Below are 20,634 nucleotides of genomic sequence, written 5' to 3'. Positions count from 1 at the left end.
AAGACGTGAGGCAGTCCCTGAGAAGACGCCGGCCCTGGACCTGTATCCTTGCAGACGTCTGATAAGATGAAGTGTTGTCACGGAGGAACAACATTAGTTAGAGACTCAAGGTTCAATGAAGGAGCTGGAAATTAAAGAAAACGATGTCAAGTGTTACTGCAGATTAGACCTTTAGAAAAAACAGAGACAGCCTCTTCTTTCCTTCATATTATAATAATAATGATAATATTTATTTGTATCGCATTGACTTCAAAACTGTTGTTTTCAGTCGGGCCCCTGGATCAGTAGACGGTAGAGGATCTCAATGTACGGGCCGGCCTGTACGGTGCTAAAGGTCAGTGATGTAGCGGCGGGGGCCTTGAAGATCTACCTCCTTCCTTGTTCCTTCTTTACTTCCTTCCTTCTCTACTTCCTTCCATCCTTTTTTCTTCCTCCTTTATTTCCTTCCTACTTCTGTCAGTCTTTACTTTCTTCCTTCCTGCCTCTCGACTTCCTTTACCTCTTTCCTTCCTCCCTCCTCCTACTTGCTTCCTACTTCCTTCCTTCCTTTCTACTTCCTTCCCACTTCTTTCCGTCTTCACTTCCTTCCTTCCTTCATACTTCCCTCTTTACTTCCTACCTACTTCTTTGTCTTTACTTCCGTCCTTCCAGCCTCTCTACTTACTTTATTCCTTGACTTCCTCTCTCCTACTTCCTTCCTTCCTTTCTACTTCCCTCGTTTACTTCAATTCTACCTCTTTCTGTCTACTTCTACCTCTCTTCTTTCCTCCTTTACTTCCTTCCTTCATTCCTTACTTTCTGCTTCCTTTACTTCCTTCCTACTTCTTTACACCTTTACTACCGTCCTTCCTGCCTCTATCCTTCCTTTATTGCTTTCCTTCTTCCCTACTTCCGTCGTTTCTTCTTTACTTCCTATTTTTTTCATCTATACTTCCTGCTTTCCTTCATTCCTCCTTTACTTCCTTCCTCCCTACTTCCACTTAAAAAATCATTAGCCCAGTGGACGCCACGAGCTACCACTGGGTTGGCATCATGACCTTTTAATTGGCCAATATAATGAGCCTGGTCTGATCCTGGTTTAAGTCAGTCTGGTTCTTGTGTGGCACCTAACCCAGATGCTCCAGAGGAGCTGCAGGACAAACACTGTGTTCCAATAATTTAAGAGGTGTAGGATAGGTCATGTGGTGGAATTGGATCAGATGTGGTAAGAGAAGAGCAGGGAACACGTGCAGCGTGAGGTGACAAGACTCTGGAGTACGGCCTCAGGGACGCTGCGAGGGTCAAGCAGCTGTTTGGCCTTCAGTGCTGCTGATAAGTTTGTCCCTTTTGTTTCTTATAATAAGTCGTGGCTGATGCCAAGTCAGTGAAATAATCCTGACTCAGCTGTCACACCGGAGTCTGGATTACTGTCTGTCTCTTCTTTATTTATAATATATATATTGATAAATGAACTCTTTCAGGAATGTGAAGTCTTCCTGCAGTTGTGCTGGGAACTGATTATGAAAAGACACATGGTCATCGTTAGATCACAGAGGACAGAAAACAAGGAAGATTGTTAATTTGGGTCACACATGGGCTGCAAACACACGCTGCCTGGTGGTGTAACTGTTTTATTTTTTATTGTTATTTATACATTTATCTATCAGGACCTCCTCCTTCATTGGGACCATGTCTCTTTAAATAGTCATTCCTCTTATCCGAGCGTGGTGACATTACTTTGTGTGTCGCTGCTGCTTTATCGAAAACATAAAAGGCACAAATCAGTACAAATAAAGTCTCAAACGACTTTGGACGAATCCATCCATTCATATTTCTAAATGTCTGTTATCAGGGACTCAAATGTAACTGGACGCTTTACTAAAAGCTGTTTCATGGACAGATACGGGATATTGCTTCATTATTTCTTCATCGGTCGAGTAGGTCAGAGATCATGGTGGACGCAGTTTAATTGCACGAGCGTGCATCACTTCCAGAAAAGTCATAAGTCTGAGAATCCTCTTCCATAGTGTATAGAGCCTGAAGTTAAAAATGTTTCAGCAAATATTTAAATAATAAAACTACTTCCAGATTTGTAACGTGAAAGGAGCTTTAATAGGAATGATGAGATTCTACCTGACACTCCTAAGTTAAGTTTTGAGCTAAGACATCACTGATAAGATGAAAGATGTTTAATAAATTAATTTAATGCACTTTATAAAAACATTTTACACAAGTCAAACAAAGAGCTTTTTCCCGCGGCCCTCCGTTAGCACAGGTGCCGTCTTTGAGCGACGCTTCACCCACTGGTGAAGCAACGACAGGCCAGCAGTCCATTCACATCCCGCTGAGACGGCAGCTCCGTCACTTCAGCAGGTGTCTCAGCTGGTCCTGCAGGTTTTTAGAGTGCTCCACGCTAGAGGAAGGAGGCGAGCAGGAAAAAAAAAAAGCAAGTGAGCAAGTGAACGTCACCAGTTTGTGTTATGGCTCAACGTTGAGACGGTGATGTCAGCTGTTTCCACTGTAGCTGAAACAGTGTCGAGTTTAGACTTACTTCTTCTGGATGGCCTCCTGCCTGAGTGACAGACAGACGAAGACAAAGAGAGAGAGACTTTTTCAGTATTCCCTTCCACAGTTTATAATCAGAAGAGAATAACTTTCTCATATTAGTCCTGAGAAACGCCGACTGATACTCACTGGTACTGTAAGTGTGTGGTGATGATGGACATTTTTCTTAGACTCTGAAAGACAAAAGACAAAATGATGCTGAGTCTCTTCAGTATTGAAGGTAATCTCTGTTAAACTGTCCAGAGAACCTTGATTTTACTCCTTTGAGGGGGGTTTGTTTTCCTTTGTGCTCCGACTGTTCATTTAACACTTACGTCCTCAGAGTGCAGGATGGCGTCCTCCTGAATGACCATATTTCTTGCTGCTTGTCCCAGAAGCTGGAAGAGACGTGAATAATGCGTTTAGGTCTGTGTGACCTTTTTTCTCTGTTTCACTCCACAATGAATTAAGTCTCAAACATGTTAGTTGCTTAAATGAACAGACTTTTGTCTAGTGACTGCAAAGCCTTAAATAAAATCTTAATTCTCTCTTGGAAACAAGGACCTGCTGCTGTTTCATTCATACATATTTGATTACTAGTGGACATTTGATTTATGCATTTCAAATAAATGCTAATCTACTTGAGCAAATAGGAAATAAGCAAATAAACTATGCTTAATCGAATGACTGATCAATTATCAGAACATCTGTCATATATCTGTGACTGACTAACCAATTCATCCTCTAATAAAACCTTTAAACAGATGATTCCGCTGCAGCAGTATAAGACGAAGATCTTAATGACTTTACGAGGAAATAACAAAATAGAGAACTGAAACCTAACGGTGTCAAGTTAAGGAAAATTAAATGTAGATGTCAATTTTCAAAATAAAATAACTGACGTACGTGTCAGTGGATTTTATGCTGAGCGCACTAGAAAACACTTTTATTTTGAAAGCAACGTCCCTCCCTGGTGCCGTTTCCTGTTTTTATCTGCGCGTTAGCATTAGCTAGCCTGCTGATGAAGACGTTAGCAACAACCGTGACTTTAAATCACTTCACCTCCTGACTCCTGGATCCCTTCAACACCTGGCGGGTCAGCGCGATTACATCCCCGCTACACGAGCCCACTTTGTCGGATAGTAAACCTTTGACAGACTGGCCGAACCGCGGCTGAGAATCAGCTGACGCCATTTTTCTTTTTGTGTTTAGATTCGCGATGGTGCGCTGCGAGGGACAAAATACACAGCAGCGCGTTCACGAGAATCACAATAAAATCGCATTTAACCGTAAACTATTGACTAATTGTTCCATATCATAAAATATAACCATTATTTAATTCAAGTAAAACATGTTACTCGATGCTACACTTCACATAAAGCGTCCATTCTTTACTTTCTACTTCCTTCTTTACTTCCTTCCTACTTTTTACATCTTAAATTCCTTCCTTTCTGTCTCTCTACTTCCTTTATCCTGCTTCTCTCTGTCTTTACTTCCTTCCTTCCTTCCTCCATTCTTTACTTTCTACTCTCCGCTTTACGTCCTACTTCTAGCCGCCTTTACTTCCATCCTTCCTGTTTCTCTACTTCCTTTACTCATTTCCTTTCTCCCTTCTCCTACTTGCTTCCTTCCTTCCTTTCTCCTTCCTTCCTTGTTTACTTCTGTTCTACTTATTTCTGTCTTTACTTCTGTCTTCCTTCATTCATCTTTACTTCGCTTCCTTCCTTCTTCCTTCCTTCTTCCTTCCTTTATTCTTTACTTTCTACTTCCTTCTTTACCTCCTTCCTACTTTTTACATCTTAAATTCCTTCCTTTCTGTCTCTCTACTTCCTTTATCCTGCTTCTTTCTGTCTTTACTTCCTTCCTTCCTTCCTCCGTTCTTTACTTTCTACTTTCCGCTTTACTTCCTACTTCTATCCGTCTTTACTTCCATCCTTCCTGTCTCTCTACTTCCTTTACTCTTTTCCTTCCTCCCTTCTCCTACTTGCTTCCTTCCTTCCTTTCTACTTCATTCCTTCTTTACTTACATTCTACTTCTTTCCGTCTTCACTTCCTGCCTTCCTTCCTTCCCTCTTCCCTTCCTTCCTACTTCTTTATGTCTTTACTTCCTTCTTTCCAGCCTCTCTACTTCCTTTATTTCTTTTCATCCTCCTTCCTCCCTCCTTCCTTCCTTGTTTACTTCTGTTCTACTTATTTCTGTCTTTACTTCTGTCTTCCTTCATTCATCTTTTACTTCACTTCTTTCCTTCTTCCTTCCTTTATTCTTTACTTTCTACTTCCTTCTTTACTTCCTTCCTACTTCTTTACGTCAATTAACTTCCATAACTAAAGTCATGAATTCTCTTTTCACTGAGGGTCATATTATGGTTTAAATCATCTATGTGGAGTTAATCTTACTTCTTTATTTACTGTAAACTTGTGCATACCCAGCTCTGTGTATGATCTTGTACTAAATGATCTCATGTATTGTGAATAAAAACTTTATTTGCAATTTGCAGGAATGATTCTGGAGGAAACTACTTCAGTACTTTCCTCTTCACCTGACTGTGCCGTGTGGAAAAGTTCGCCCTACTTTTCTGAAGGATTCACGGAGTCAAGTGTCATCTTATCTCGTTCAAACTGGCACAGCCTTAAATACTCAGAGTCAAGGATATGGCATTGAAGTTGTTGAATAAAAGCGTGGCTCTGCGAGAGCTTGGGGACTTTCTTGCTCCGTTCCTCTCTGGGATGCTTTGCTTCTGCTGAACCAGAACCCCCCCCCCCTGACGTGGCTATGGCTTGGTTTCTGTTTTTGTGTGTGTTCGTGGCCTTGGCCCTGGCTTTGTTAGCGCGGCGGCTGAAGCTCAGGATGTGTGCAGGCAGACCCCAGGAGCCTCCCCACCTCCCAGCTCTGCCCCTGATCGGCAGCCTGCTCAGCCTGCGAGGCCCGTACCCTCCCCATGTGCTTTTCAAAAAGCTCCAGGAGAAATACGGGCCGACATATTCTCTGATGATGGGCTCCCACAGAGTCATCATCGTCAACCACCACGTGCACGCCAAAGAGGTGCTGTTTAAGAAGGGGAAGACATTCGCAGGAAGACCCAGAACTGTGGGTATATCTCTTCTTTAATGATTCTTCACCTGCTAAGCCGTAGTGGTCACATCTTTCCTTGTCTTGTTGTGTGATGCAGGTTACCACAGATGTTCTGACCAGAGATGGGAAGGACATCGCATTTGGAGACTACAGTATTACCTGGAGGTTCCACAGGAAAATAGTCCACGGAGCTCTGTGTATGTTTGGAGAGGGTTCGGCTTCCATCGAGAAAATCGGTGAGTACAGTTCACCCTGCTCTCCTCTCTATACTCTGCCTACTTGGTTATTCGGGGTTGGACAAAGTATGGAAAGAGTTTTGTTATGTTATGCTACTGTCCTATGTTAGTGTCACACATAAAACACACTATTTATTCTCATTTTATTGCTCTGAGCCCTTCCTTCTACTTTGTCTTTGGCTCTCAGTTTTAATCCCACTGGTTCCTACTGAAGATGTAAAAATAAAAAAGGGCATAACAAATATATCATTTCATTTTGTCAGTGTCCGACACGACAGATTTGATCTTATATTACTCAAAAAGATGGAAATAGCACTTTTTTCAGCAGTGCATTCATGTGTATCTGGTGCAGCAGAGAGTCCAGATAAACTAGCATGTGCAGTATTGTCAACATGTCTCTAAATGCATCCGTGTCCTGCTCAGTCTGTGCAGAGGCCCAGTCTCTGTGCTCCATCCTGTCTGAGGCAGCGGCCGTCGGACTGGCCCTGGATCTGTCTCCCGAGCTGACCCGCGCCGTCACCAACGTCATCTGCTCGCTCTGCTTCAACTCCTCCTACAGCAGAGGAGACCCGGAGTTTGAGGCCATGCTGAGCTACAGCCAGGGCATCGTGGACACCGTGGCTAAAGACAGCCTGGTGGACATCTTCCCCTGGTTACAGGTAAGACACCAGGGACGATTAGAGCGCAGTCTGAGTGTGTGTGTGTGAATAAACAGGAAATCATAATTAAAGGTGCAGAAGCTGACAATTACAACAAACTGTTCATAGACATTCTCTCAGTTATGCTTATATTAAAATGTGTGATTATATAATAAGTGATCATGTACAGCCAGTGCAATGACACGTGTCTCTTTGTCACAGATTTTTCCCAATGCAGACCTGCGTCTTCTAAAGCAGTGTGTTTCGATCAGAGACAAACTCCTACAGAAGAAATTCGATGAACACAAGGTACAGTCTCTTATAACAGGCCCTCTGCTGTCAGACGTGGACTTTAGTGATTCTGTTGTTTTCTTGTTGAATTGCAATTCAGTGATGCAGCTCTATTTAAAAACCCAGTAGCATCATAACTAACTAAAAACGTTGGATGGACAATACCAGCAATTAGGACCAGCAACCACAGATCTGTCTCATTTTCTACATTTCTGCATAAAAATGATTTAAAACATCAGCAGATTTTCACAAAAGTCCTGAAAGTAAACAATGAGAACCCAATCAGACACATGAAATGGAAAAAATATGCTTTTTTTATTTGTTTATTCAAGAAAATTAATCATTTGTTCATATCTGTGAGTTGCAAAAGTAAGTGAACCCTTGTTTTCAGTATCTGGTGTGCAGTCGAATGTAGAATATTCTGAAGGGTGCACCGTATACTGACATACTTCACCACTAATTTACCATGAAATGAAGTACACAGTATACTAGGACTGTTTGTGTCCAGAACATTGACATGGTGTCCCTCCCTGTCCCCAGGCAGACTACAGTGACCATGTGCAGAGAGACCTGCTGGACGCTCTGCTGAGAGCCAAACGCAGCGCCGAGAACAACAACACAGCGGAGATCAGCGCGGAGTCGGTGGGCCTCAGTGACGACCACCTCCTCATGACCGTCGGAGACATCTTTGGAGCCGGCGTGGAGACCACCACCACCGTGCTCAAGTGGGCCGTCACATACCTCATCCATCACCCGCAGGTTAGCCTGGAGCATTAGCAGGGGGGCCAAGCTAAAACGCTAAAATACATGTCAAATTAATTGTTTTCAAGGATGGTTTCTGTGTGGCTCCACTCTCAGACCGTTCTGATCAGACTCTGGCTCCAAACTCTCAAGATGGCGCCGCCCGTATCCCCAGAAAAATAGTGTCAGTTTGGCCAACGCAAGGAAGTGGAGACGTGTAGTCCATATTTATATACAGTCTATGGTCTGAAAGTTAGAAAGCATTTGTCTCGTTGTGCAGTTGTGTTGTGATTATACACTGAAAAGATTCCTGCTGTATTCTTATGTCTAGTGCTGATCAGTTAGTGTTTTTATTTATTTATTTTATTTTACAAAAATGGGTGAACTGGGGTAGACATCCTGAAGTTCTTTAAGTTGCAGTACCAATGAAGTCCACTAAATGTCACCCTTGCTCTGTTAAGGTGAAAAAGAAACTTCGTTCCCACAGTTCCTGTAATAGTTGATGTCCCCAGTCCTTAATGTGTCGTCTGTCATCACCGGCTGGATTAAGCATCCCTCTGCAGAATCTGGATATTCCTGACCGGACTGTGTTTGTGTGCGTTTAGGTGCAGAAGCGTATCCAGGAGGAGCTGGACATTAAGGTGGGAGGGGATCGGTCCCCCAGGCTCAGCGACAGAGGCAGTCTGCCCTACCTGGAGGCCACTATTCGGGAGGTGCTGCGGATCCGCCCCGTGGCCCCCCTGCTCATCCCACATGTGGCCCTCAGCGACACCAGGTATAGTCATTCAAGGATTCAAGGATTCAAGGATTCAAGGTCATGACACTCAATCAGCAGCGATCGCTGGATGGAAACAAAAACTGATCTGTGCAGGAGCTTCACTGATTTGATATTTGTCTCATGCATGTCTTCTCTGTAGCATCGGGGATTTCACGGTCAGAAAAGGAACTCGGGTCATCATCAACCTGTGGTCTCTGCACCATGATGAGAAGGAATGGAAAAACCCGGAGCTCTTTGACCCCGGTGAGTCGGGATATCCTGGAAAATGATGCACTGATGTGTAATTATATGAGCCAAGGCATGTCCTGAGGAAAAAGCTTCATTCTGGCTGATAACTGAGGTCTATTCTTTAACTAGAACTTGTTAAAAGAACTTATATAAAGTAGGAAAAGATATTTGAAATGTGGATGAAACATGTGCATCTTAGTTCATTGATCATCAGTTGGTCAGTGCCTGTCAGGTGACCTCTGCTGTTCTTGGGCTGCAGGCCGGTTCCTGGACAGCGAGGCCACAGGTCTGACCATCCCATCGTCCAGCTACCTGCCGTTCGGCGCCGGGATCCGGGTGTGTCTGGGCGAGGCCTTGGCCAAGATGGAGCTCTTCCTCTTCCTGTCCTGGATCCTCCAGCGCTTCACCCTCTCCGTCCCGCCGGGCCACTCGTTGCCCAGTCTGGAGGGCAAATTCGGCGTGGTCCTCCAGCCCGCCAAGTACAAGGTGAACGCCACGCCCAGACCCGGCTGGGAGAGACAAAAGAGCGAGGTCGTTTGAGAGTGGGCTCACGTTCTCTGTTGTAGCTCTGGTTTGTGATCTGATCCAAACATGCAGCGTAGCACCAGCTAGGAGGTCAAAGATGCAGACGTCTGCTGGACATGTAGCACTTCTTTGTATGAACTGTATGACATTATTTCATTTAGTGCAGCGTAACACAATCTCAACTTTGGCTGTGATATACAGAAATAGTTATCTCGGCTGCGAGGAAGTTCCTCACTGAATAATCTGAGACTAGATGAGTGAGCGCAGTTTATTATATTGATTCTGCAGGTGAGAGGCTTTTGGACTCAGGCAGCCACATAGATATATATAGACATAGATATATACACCAAAAAGGTCATTGTTTCAATAAGCTTCTTCAATGTCACCAGATTTATTTCCATCCAGTGTTGCATTCATTTTTCACAGAGAGTCTGACCACTGCACAAAGCCTTCTCCAGCTCATCCCAGAGATTCTCAATGGGGTTAAGGTCTGGACTCTGTGGTGGTCTTTAGACATGGTTGTTTAAGAAATGAGAAGCTACTCATTGCATCAGTTGGGGTTAAATAACTTGCTGCCAGCTGAAAGATAATCACTCATGCAGTAATTATCCAATAGGAGGCTCGTATCTATTTGCTTAGTTTAATCCAGGCAGTGTATATAGCATTAACTCCACTTTCCTCAAAGGAGGTAGGACCATCATCTCTCAATGGTGGATATGGAGAACCATAATGTAATGTTTTTAATTTTTTTGTGTTGAAATGTTGGATATTTTTGTCTTCTTTCATCTTTAAACAGTTGTTTAAATAAAGCATGTAGCACACCTCTTTCAGGGGAACTTATTTTAGTGTCTTTTGTGAACCACTTCATTTTAATCTTTCTTCTCATTCAACACATCCATCACAGTGTGTGGGCTTAATGCAAGATGTTCTTCAGAAAAGTACTTTATAAAGAACATAATTTAAAGTAGTAAGTACTTTAAACTAGCATGTAAATATGTTTTTTACCTCAATAAACCAAATTCCTTGTTAAAATGGAAATATTGAGTCTTGAAACAGTAATACCTGAGTGCTACCAACAGATGGAAGAAGCTCTGTGGAAATGTTATAATTACAAATTACGCTTATAATAATCTTTACTGGCCATACACTCATCATACCATACATAATCCAAACAAACCAAATAATTACAAGAAAATATTAAATGAAATTATACAAAAAAATGAGTACAAATAAATAAATAATTAAAAAGCCTCAAAACTGCACCTACACTAGAATATTTCCCTTTTCTGGCCAGTAAACTAAAAATAAATGTAGTCCATTAATAACTGTGGCCACATTGTGAGTTAAACTTAAAACAGGCTAGGACTTTATGCAAATAAAAAATAATCTTTAGACAAACTTTATTGATCCACAAGGGAAATTGTTTGGTCGCAGTAGCTTAGTTGCACATAAAAAATAAAAATAATTTAAAAAAAACGCTCCAGAGAACCACAAATAAAAAGAAAAATAGGTGAAGATAGGTAGCTAAAAAAATAAACAAAATAAAATAATTTAAAAAATAATAGGTAAAATAGAAATAAAATATTGTTAAAAAGCTATTGAGATAAAATAAAATGGTATAAGCAAAAAGATGTATATATGAACAAATGTACGAGAAATAGAGACAGAAGTACGATTTGTCATATGCACAGTGAAATGTATTTTTGTACTTGCGGTCAGTAGTAAAAAGGTACTACAGTAAAACAGTAATAACTGCAAATAGCACACAAGGCAAACAATATAAGCATAAATGTAAAACTGAGAAAAATAAAATAAAATATAGACTGTAAAAGTAAATATGTTATGTTATATACACAGGAAGGAGTGTGCATCTGTTCCAGAAAGAGGAGTTGTTGAACAGCTGGACTGAGTTTGGTTTGAATGAATTTACTTTGAGAAGTAAAAACAGTTTTCATATAAAGCCATGAGTATGTGGTGGAGGTGGTGGTGGAGGAGGTGGTGGTGGGGACCAACCAGTGAACGCATCACCACCATTCATACACCTGTTTTGTTGGGGTGCGCTGATTGACACGCAGGCCCCGCCCCCTGCACTTGTCCTTTCTTTTTAATTGGTTCGACACTTGTGTGTGTGTGTTGTGTGTGGAAATACTCTCACGACCCACCCCTCCCGCTTCGCGACCCTTGGCTCACACCTGACCGCCCCCTAGTCAGACACACGCAGCCGCCCCTCCGCCGGGAGTCCAGCTCTCCGTTAACCGGCGACAGCAGCGACAGACGACATGCCGCGGTCCTTCCTGGTCAAGAAACATCAGAGCACCAAGAAACACGACTATGGAGGAGTGAAGACCCGGGCCCACGGTAAGACCCCACACTTTATTACCGGTCAGAAGAGAGAAATACTCCAGTGGAGGAGCAGTTCTGAGGCTTTTTGTTTGTTTTCTGGTCATTTTTAATGTTCAGTAATTAAATTTGCCTTGTAAATATTGTGTATATAGATTTCTCTACCATTAAAGATTATGTATAGCATTTTGTGCTATATATTTCTGCTGCTGCAACATTTAAATTCCCCAGTTTGGGCTTAATAAAGAGTCTATCTATCTACACATTTAAAATATTAAAAATAGAGATATATTAAAATAACTTACACGTCTAACTTTTTACATTTAAGGCTGATAATAATAAAGGTTTCATTTCATCATATATTTAAATACAGAGGCAGTTTCTGAACTTTTCTGAGATTAGAAACAGTGTTTGAGGTTTTCCCTCTCGGGCTCTTTACAAACTCATACAAAGAAAATAATGCTGCGTTGCGGGGAAATGACAGGTATGTCTGGCAACAAACCAAGAAAAAAAAAAAAAGTTTTGTGTCTAGCAGGTGCAAAATCCACGGCTAAAGAGTTCCAGCATTGTCCGCGGGGTCCTTGACACACCAGAAGGGTCCCATTAAGCAGCTTCAAGAGCCCATGTAGCGGACCTTCCAGGCTCCTGCTGACAAATCCCTCCTTCAAGCTTTGTATTTGTTCCAATACGTTTCCTTAAAGCGAGCATGAGCCTCCCCTCCCCTCCTCTCACCTCCCCTCCTCTGCCCCCCCTCCGTCCCACTGTATTGATGAACTTGCATTACCATCAGAATAGAGGCGAGAAAGAAGAGCTGGCCTCAAATCAAATAAGCCGTGCAAACTTGGTCAACTCCGGTTTAAGTGAACACAAACTGTGTCTTTCCTCGTGCTTTTAAAGACGGCGAGTTAGTTCGTTTAGTATTTGTACTTAGGATTCTGTAAGGAAAACACGCGTCAAGTGTTTTTAAGGAGACTAGTGCTGTTTATTCTGACTAGTTCAGAGAATCCATACATATTTATTAGCAAGAAAACACGCACAGCTAATTACAGACAGAATATAGAATGAGCCAGACTTTAATTTACTCCATCAGGCGTGTGTGTGTGTGAGGGTGGAGTTCATCACTGAGCTGATACAGAATCTTTCAGGCGACGTCACCAACACGTTTCCAAATTTATTCCAAGAGCGTCCGAAGGAACGCTCTGACTCATAGAGGCTTTAAATCCAGTTTAGGGTAAAGATAAAAGTGACTTAAGCTAAATTTCTATTTATTTATCTGATATACTGTACCGATCAGCCACAACATTATGACCAGAGAAGTGAATAACATTGACCATCTTGTGACAGTTCAGTGTTCTGCTGGGAAACTTCTGGACCTGGCATTCATTGGTGTGGATGTTACTTAGACATGTAGCACCCACCTAGACCAGACCAGGCACCCCCACCCCATAGCAATGACACTTCTGCAGCCTGACACAGACACACACACAAAAACACTTTAGGAACAACTAAAAAAAAAAACATGAAGAACAGCACAAGGTGTTGACCTGGCCTCCAAATTCACTAGATCCCAAACTGATCAAGTATCTGTGGGATGCACTGGGACAAGCCTGATCCCCAGAGGATCTCATAAAGTAATTTTCACCTGCAACAGACGAATACTTTGAGAGAAAGGGATCTTAAAATCTACCTGCAAACAACAAACAGCTGTTAGAGATGGATTCTTTCCTCAGGAGCAGGTAAACGGTGGCTAAAAGATAGATATATAGATCAATAGATAGATCTTGAAGTACTTTGTAACTGTAATAAGCCAAATGTGTGTTTTTCCACAGAGCCTCCCTGCAGCTCACATGAAGACTCTCTTCTGCACAGCGACATCCACCATCACCATCCAGCCTCAAACCACTGGCTCCACCAGCAAACCCAGTCTCTGTCTCTCAGAGCAGACAGGCTGCCTCTTGCATCCTCTCCAAACACCTCCCCTCTCTCCTACCTAGGCCCGTCTGTCGAGGTTTATAGCAGAAGCCCCGCAGACGCCTACAAACTCTCCGAGTCCTGCACGCAGGTGAACCTGGAGATCCAGTGCGTCTCGGGAAACCGCGAGAGCCTCGTGCCCTCGTCCCTCCCTCTCCTGGACCTCTTTCCAGCCGTGCCTCTGGGCGACAGCAGCCACGAGAGCTTCGAGTGCTTGGACTGTCATAAAGAGTACTTGAGCTTCTCGGGCCTGGCCAAACACAAGCAGCTCCAGTGCGAGTGGAGCAACAAGAAGTCCTTCAGCTGTAAGTACTGTGAGAAGGAGTACGTCAGCCTGGGAGCGCTGAAGATGCACATCAGGACGCACACGCTGCCCTGTGTGTGCAAACTCTGCAGCAAAGCGTTCTCCAGACCGTGGCTGCTTCAGGGACACATACGAACACACACAGGTAAAGTAAAGTTTTACATGATCTACTGTGGAGGAGTTTGTCACATTTGAGCAGTGTTAATTCTGATTTAGTCTTAGCCTCAGTCGCATTTTAGTCATTTTTATTTTTCATATTTTTAGTCGGCAAAAAGTCATGTTAAAAGTCAAAAATAGTAATCATGATTTTTCTCGCTTTAGACTAATTTAATGAAGCAGAAATTTAAATCCTGCATCGACACTGCACTCTTAACACTTGTGCAGTTTCTTCATATCTCTTTCCAGAGTTGGATATCAGCCTGCTGTTCTGTCCTTGGATCATTTATAAAGTTGGTTTAGATATTACAGATAGATAAAAGACGTAGAATACACAGGAACTACATGGCCAATTTTAGTTAAATGCTAATCTATTATAAACTCTACTGTCCATTGTTTGAATATGTGTCAAACATCTGAAGGCAATAACTTCATGTAGAGCAAAACAGCAACTACTAAAGTACTAGATGAGACTAATTAAGCTTTATAGTTAATGGAGGCTGCATAAATAGCCGGGTGATTATTCTTCCACCTGATTTGTTGCCACAGCACTTGTGGCAGATCCTAGTTTTGGTAGCTACCTTCAGCTGTTTGGGATCAGATTGGAAAACGCCCCTTATTCAATCACATGACAGGGACGTACACTTTGTATGTCCGATATTCTGATGACATCTTATCGTATCAAATAACCTAATAGCCGCGTCTCGTTAACATTTCCTCATAGTTTTTATCATCGGTTCTTAGTTTATGCTCGTCAACGTCTCGTCTTGGTCACAGAAAAAAATTATGAATATTTTTCGTCAAAGGAACAATAAGCAGTTTTGATATGACGTCACTGTGACGGCATCATGGGTTCATTGTAGGAGACGTAGGATGCAGAATGTTTGATCTTGATTCATGCAAAGAACTTAAAGACGTCTCTGCTACCTTGATTTGTGACATTTTTGTATAATCTGCCCTATAACTTCTACCAAATCACTGCACTGTTAGTGACACTGACTGTGCAAATCTCAAACGTCAGTCAGTTTTGTTTCCATTGTTGCCAGGATTTGTGGTGCCATATTTTGGCAATGTTTTTTTAAAGCAGGAGATAAACAGTACGTGCTTTTAATTAAGTGTCTGCATGTGCATCCTCGTGTACCCTGCATCTGTTTGGAGCGTTGTTGGTTAATTTTATTTATATAACACCATTAACAATCCAAATAGTCTCTAGACGCTTTACACAACCCAGAGCCTGAACCCCCTAGGGCAAGCACTAAGATAAACACACTTTTAACAGGAATAAAAACCTTGAGCATAACATGATGCATCTTCTTTAAACTGACTAAAGACGGAGGTGGGATAGAAGAGACAATCTGAAACAAGCAGACATGCAAATGATGCCAGCATCAGGAAATGACATGAATTAGATGTTGTAATTCAACCCCCCGTCATAAAGACTGAGCTGAATCGCCTTTTGTTCCTCCTCCAGGAGAGAAACCTTTCTCGTGCCTCCACTGCAGTCGAGCCTTTGCTGACCGATCCAACCTGCGAGCTCACCTCCAGACCCACTCCGAAGTGAAGAAGTACCAGTGTGCGAACTGCTTCAAGACCTTCTCCAGGATCTCACTGCTGTCCAAGCACCAAGAGGCGGGCTGCCCACTTTCTTGACCTTTAACCTGCTCCATTCAGCTGAACAACAATGTCTGGGGCTGTTAGGAGAAGCTGCTAGAAGCCATATCTGCTAGTTTCTTTGCAAACCTTGGTGTATCACAACATATTTTCTGAAGAAATGCACCTAAATTGAAACAGTCCTCCTTCTCCTCCTGCACTTTCTACCCTAGCGACGCCCTGCTCTGTGCCAAACAAAGTATTTCCTGTCTGCTACATGTGTGAAAGGGCTGCTCCACACCGTGCATGGATCCGATTCTCTGGACATTAATGACCTGGTCATCAAGTGACACATAATTAAAGTGTTAAAGAGCAAACGTGACAGACGGACACGTTGTAAGAATTCCCACTTCTTCCTTGTCAGCTCGGGTACCAATCAGCAGACTCACTTATTTAGTGTTGAATTACATCAGGATAGAGTGACACAGTTTCTGCATACGTTTAGTTTGAATTAAAACCGAGTGACTAAAAGTTTAGATTTGTTTTGTTCCGCAAGGATTTATTACATATTGTATAATTTTGTATTAAACTTGGTAAAAAATGAAATCTTCACCTTCATCTCTTCTGTTTTTTTTTTTAGTGTGACTGTGAGACATCAACAAAACAAATTAAATTCTGCTATCTGTGAGGTCATGGACAGGAAGTCATCTTTACAGCTAAGAAACATTTATCATTTTGATTTGCTTGCTCAAAGTGTGCATGTGTAAAAAATCCCTCCTTGTGTCTTAGACTGTAGAAAATCAGGCATAACATTATGACCACCTTCCTAATATTGTCTAGGTCTCCCTTGTGCCTTCAAAACAGTTGTGACTCATCAGAGAATGGACATGAATGTGATGGAAAAAAGGACTTTGAGAGACTCAAAGAGGTCAAAAGTCTAAAAGGTTTCTTTAATCAGCGATTCACAGAGAGTCTAATTACAGGTTCTCTCTGGAGAGAAGCTCCTCAGGCTACCTCCCCATACACACACAGCTTTTATAAAGATAATCTTGTTATGTGGTTTCCATGGTAATGTGAGTACCATCAGTCCTTTCTCACTTGTTGATCGCAACATCCTCAGTGCGATGAACTTGTGTAGGCGGAAGAACAGATGAGAAAACATTGTGAATCCAACCATAAAGATGTTAAATAAAGGATTATGCATTGGTTATACATTTAGTTGTGTCATTGTGCATGTGTCTATCTATGTGTGACTAGTCTAACGTTTAAAGATTAAGTCTAAGGTGAGCATAGGACACAATCAATGATACAATCAGCAGTATTTTTTTATCAATGCCAGGTCCAAAAGTTTCCCAGCAGATCACTGAATTGTCACAAGATGATAAATGTTCTCCTGTCAGCGGTTTTAATGTTGTGGCTTATCGGTGTAAACGTGTCAGATCTGGAAAAACGGAAACGTCTCCAAATCCAGAAATTTTAACGGCGTGATTAATACAAAGACTACCCCCGGGGGGCATCCAAACGATGGCTTTAAATACCATCTGGTGTGACAGGGTGCAGTTTAATAAAAAGATGATCCAAGTTTTTCCACCAGCAGCGCAGATACTTTTTAGACTTGGCTGCCACAGTGCTGCTAACACTTGCCCTGCCCTGCACCTGTAGCACAACTCGGAGCACCTGTTGTTTGCCCCGTTAGCGTGGCTCTGTTGCGATGTAATGGAATGCTATAAATAGTCTCAGTCTGTGGAACAAGGTCTAAATATTCCCGACCGATCCGCCAGGTTCATTTTCAGCGCATACAGATGCTATTCTGACTCCCGGCAGGCCTATAAATACAGGGAAGGCTGTTATATTAGGCGTGAGGGCAGCTCTCCATCTCACAGTGTGTCAGTAATACAAGACAGTGCTGCCGGATTTAGCTGCTGTCAAGACATGAGGCCTATTATTAGGCTACAACACTAGGCCGGTGGAGTCGGTAAAACGTGTGTGTATGTGCTCGTGTTCCGGTGCCAGTCGACACAATGGCAATAAGATCACGCCGGTATTTTCCACAGCGAGCGTGTGCCCCCATAAAATCCCTCACCACACCTCTGATAGCATGCAGATGACACCGCGGTACACTTGTTATGAAGACATCCCAATCTGTGGAGTGTGTATGAGTGTTTGTGTTGGGGTGTGTGTGTGCTAATTAGGGCTGAAGGAGGGAGAAGGTCAGGTGCTGTGGGTGAAGTCAGATGAGGGGGAGCACAAGGAGCGTTAAAGGTTGTGTTCAAGAGTCAAAGGCATTAGAAATCTGAGCGTCAAAACGACATTTAGACTTTACGAAATGATCAAGGTGAGCGGCTGTGCAAAGCCTGATTGGCACTTTCTTTCTTTTAATGTCCAATAATTTTAGATCAAACTGCGAATTATTTTTGTTCTTCTGTCTGATTTGAATACTTCTTAACTCTGCTGGAAACTCAGAAACCCACGAACAGCGGTGACAATAAGACCAAAACAAAAATATAGAATATACTGGAAAAATAATTTGGACAAATCTTGTGTGAACGTGCAAATATTCTGTGCATCAGGGTGTGAATACACTGAAACTGGAAATCATGGACAACAATGGAGCTCTATGGCCCAGAGAAATCCCAGCTGTCATTGGGGTGAGAGGTGGGGTCCACCCTGGACAGGTCTCCAGTCTGTCTCAGGGCTATCACAGAGAGACAGACAACCATTCACATTCACACCTATGGCCAATTTAGAATCACCAATGAACCTAACCAGCATGTCTTTGGACGGTGGGAGGAAGCTGGAGTACCTGGAGAGAACCCACGCAGACACAGGGAGAACATGCAAACTCCACACAGAAAGGAACCAGAAGTACTTAACGTAGACATTTGTCTGCTGGTTAATCTACACGCAGATAAACTCAAAATGTAAAATGAACCATCTGTTGCAGAGGTGTCAAACTCATATCTGTTCAGGGGCCACACACAAACCCAATTTGGTCTCAGTGACGTGTTGTGTTACCTACTAAAAAAAGTGTGAAGTGTGAAATTACGTTAAGTTGAGAAATCAGGAACAGCATTTACTTTTATTGAAAAATGACAGTTAATACCTTCAATGTACTTTTAACACTTTGCAAATTTATGCCGCGGGCTAGAATGGATTTTGGCCCACGGGTCGTATGTTTGACACCCCTGGTCTATTACCAGTGGACTCCTCAGATGGATGGATGGATGGATGGATGGATAGATTATGATTAGCTTAAATAATAAAAATTGAAATCTTTTTTGTGTTTGTTTACTGAAGGAATTCTTCCTAAATGTGGATAAATATTTTCAGCTTTCAGTGACCTCAGATTGTGACCTGTACAGTGTCACAAAACATGGAAAAAGAGGAGGATTACCTGGATATGTACTGTCATCTGATATTTGTAGTTTCAAACAACAATAAAAATTTAAAGAACTGCATGTTAACTGCCTTCTACTAGAACTACAACAATCCTGTTATATCAAGAGCTCCTGTTTGTTTGGATGAAGACTGGAGTGGTTTGTTTTCTAGAGAGTGATGGAGCTGTATATATCTGTGCAGCTCAGTGAAGTTGCAACAGGTGCTGCTTGCTAACATTTCCAGCTATGCCAAACCACGCCGTTACAGCCCCGCCCCTTTTTCCACCACAGCAGGAAGAGTGTGTGTGTGTGTTTGCGGTCACCTCTGTGCACATGGAGCTCTCATACTGTTTTAATTGATCTATTAAAGGCTCGCCTTCACCTATCCTGTCACTACCTTCTCATGTGGCATCTCCTCAGGGGGAAGGCTTTGGGTTTATTTATCCAGGTTGTTGTTGTTCAGACAACGGGGGTTGATTAGAATGTCAGTCCTGGTTATCAGTCCATTTATTTATCTTCAGCGTCGTGGGGTGAAGAGACAGAGATGCCACAGACGAGGGGAGGCGACCACTGCACAACTACAGCTATGTTTTTCCAGGGATTAAAATATTCCTCCACTAAACAAAGAGACACCTGCAACATGGTCATGTTGTCGTTGTTTTTTTTAAATTTTTTTAAATTTTATTTACTTTAATTTTATTTTATTAGGAGAAAAAGGGAAAAAAATGCTACAAAACATTCTAACAGTGTCATCATCATCATCATCATCATCATCATCATCATCCCAGCAGTACTGTCACTGCTTTTATTAAATTATTACTATGTTTAGAAAGAATAATGCGAATTAAAGTAGTATTAAATGTTGATAATCATGCTGTCACAGTAGAGTGTTATCAGTAACTGTGTTAAAATAAAAAATGTATTTTATTTTATTTTATTTTATATACATAATTAAAATTAATAATTATAAACTTAATTAAGTTAAATTAAATTTTTTAACTTTTTTTTAACTCAGGAATTTTCTTTATATAAAATAAAATAAAATAAAATAAAATAAAGGAAGAAAAAGGGAAAAAAATGTGACTGTGTTAAAATACAAATTTTATTTTATTTTATTTTATTTTATTTTATTATTTTATTTTATTTTATTTTATATAAGTAAACATAACATAATTAAATTAAATTAAATTAAATGCACTTCGGTTCGCCTGTGGGTTGTTGTAAAATTCCATATAAATAAAAAAAGTACATTACATAAAATAAAATCTCTCATAAATAATAAAATAGTCCCTCATTATATTATAAAAATGATAATAAAATAAGAACTCATTTTATATCATCATATCATATCAAAGTATTATCTTATAACAACAACAACTATTATTATTATTATTATTATGAGGGGCTTCAATATATAAAACACTGTGTCCTACATTTCCCACAATTCAACTGTGTCAGCATCTGTTGCCTCAAGTTATCCTACCAGACCACCATAATAAAACCTGGTTATATAAGTGAACTCCTGTATTGACAGACTGAGTGGTGACTGATGACTACACTGACTTTAAAGCGTCTGTTATGAGGAGACTGTCAAGAACTATACTACTTCATTATGGAAATATTTAATCCTTCACTTTAGTTCTTAGTTAAATGTACCGTATCATACTGCTGGGGAACTGGAAGGTCTTAAATATTAGACGTCAGTGGTTTTTATAATAGAATTATGCGTCTGAACAGTAAACAGCTTTAGCGTGTTGGTGCTGAATGAGGCTAGTTAGACATTAATATGTCAACACTAAAGTGTGTAACTATATTAAAGGACGGACTAGGACTCATATGGAGCAGAGGAATAATGAGAGACGT

The 20,634-nt window shown here is 41.5% G+C and overlaps 3 protein-coding genes across 3 annotated transcripts; 2 read left to right on the top strand and 1 right to left on the bottom strand.

Moving 5' to 3' along the window:
- Positions 1-1,351: 1,351 nt before the first annotated feature.
- Positions 1,352-3,739, bottom strand: borcs7 (BLOC-1 related complex subunit 7). The gene is made up of 5 exons (XM_084562189.1): positions 3,586-3,739; positions 2,859-2,921; positions 2,674-2,717; positions 2,531-2,551; positions 1,352-2,392 (listed from the first exon to the last, which is right to left on the bottom strand). Exons 1-5 carry the CDS (start codon positions 3,715-3,717, stop codon positions 2,341-2,343), a joined length of 312 nt encoding a protein of 103 aa, XP_084418315.1. The 5' UTR covers positions 3,718-3,739; the 3' UTR covers positions 1,352-2,340.
- Positions 3,740-5,296: 1,557 nt separating this feature from the next.
- Positions 5,297-9,211, top strand: cyp17a1 (cytochrome P450, family 17, subfamily A, polypeptide 1; the record flags this gene model as incomplete). Its single annotated transcript, XM_084562186.1, has 8 exons — positions 5,297-5,611; positions 5,694-5,832; positions 6,256-6,491; positions 6,693-6,779; positions 7,302-7,520; positions 8,108-8,277; positions 8,420-8,523; positions 8,768-9,211. 8 exons carry the CDS (start codon positions 5,297-5,299, stop codon positions 9,046-9,048), a joined length of 1,551 nt encoding a protein of 516 aa, XP_084418312.1. The 3' UTR covers positions 9,049-9,211.
- A 2,101-nt stretch (positions 9,212-11,312) lies between these two features.
- Positions 11,313-15,978, top strand: snai3 (snail family zinc finger 3; the record flags this gene model as incomplete). The annotated part of the gene is made up of 3 exons (XM_084562187.1): positions 11,313-11,391; positions 13,203-13,793; positions 15,276-15,978. The coding sequence occupies 3 exons, from the start codon at positions 11,313-11,315 to the stop codon at positions 15,452-15,454; spliced, it is 849 nt and encodes a 282-aa protein (XP_084418313.1). The 3' UTR covers positions 15,455-15,978.
- Between the last annotated feature and the right edge of the window lie 4,656 nt (positions 15,979-20,634).

The sequence above is a fragment of the Chelon labrosus genome (assembly GCF_963514085.1).
Source record: "Chelon labrosus genome assembly, chromosome: 15".
Lineage (NCBI taxonomy): Eukaryota > Metazoa > Chordata > Actinopteri > Mugiliformes > Mugilidae > Chelon > Chelon labrosus.
Note: the sequence above shows the minus strand (reverse complement) of the source record. Positions and strands in the feature narration are given on the sequence as shown.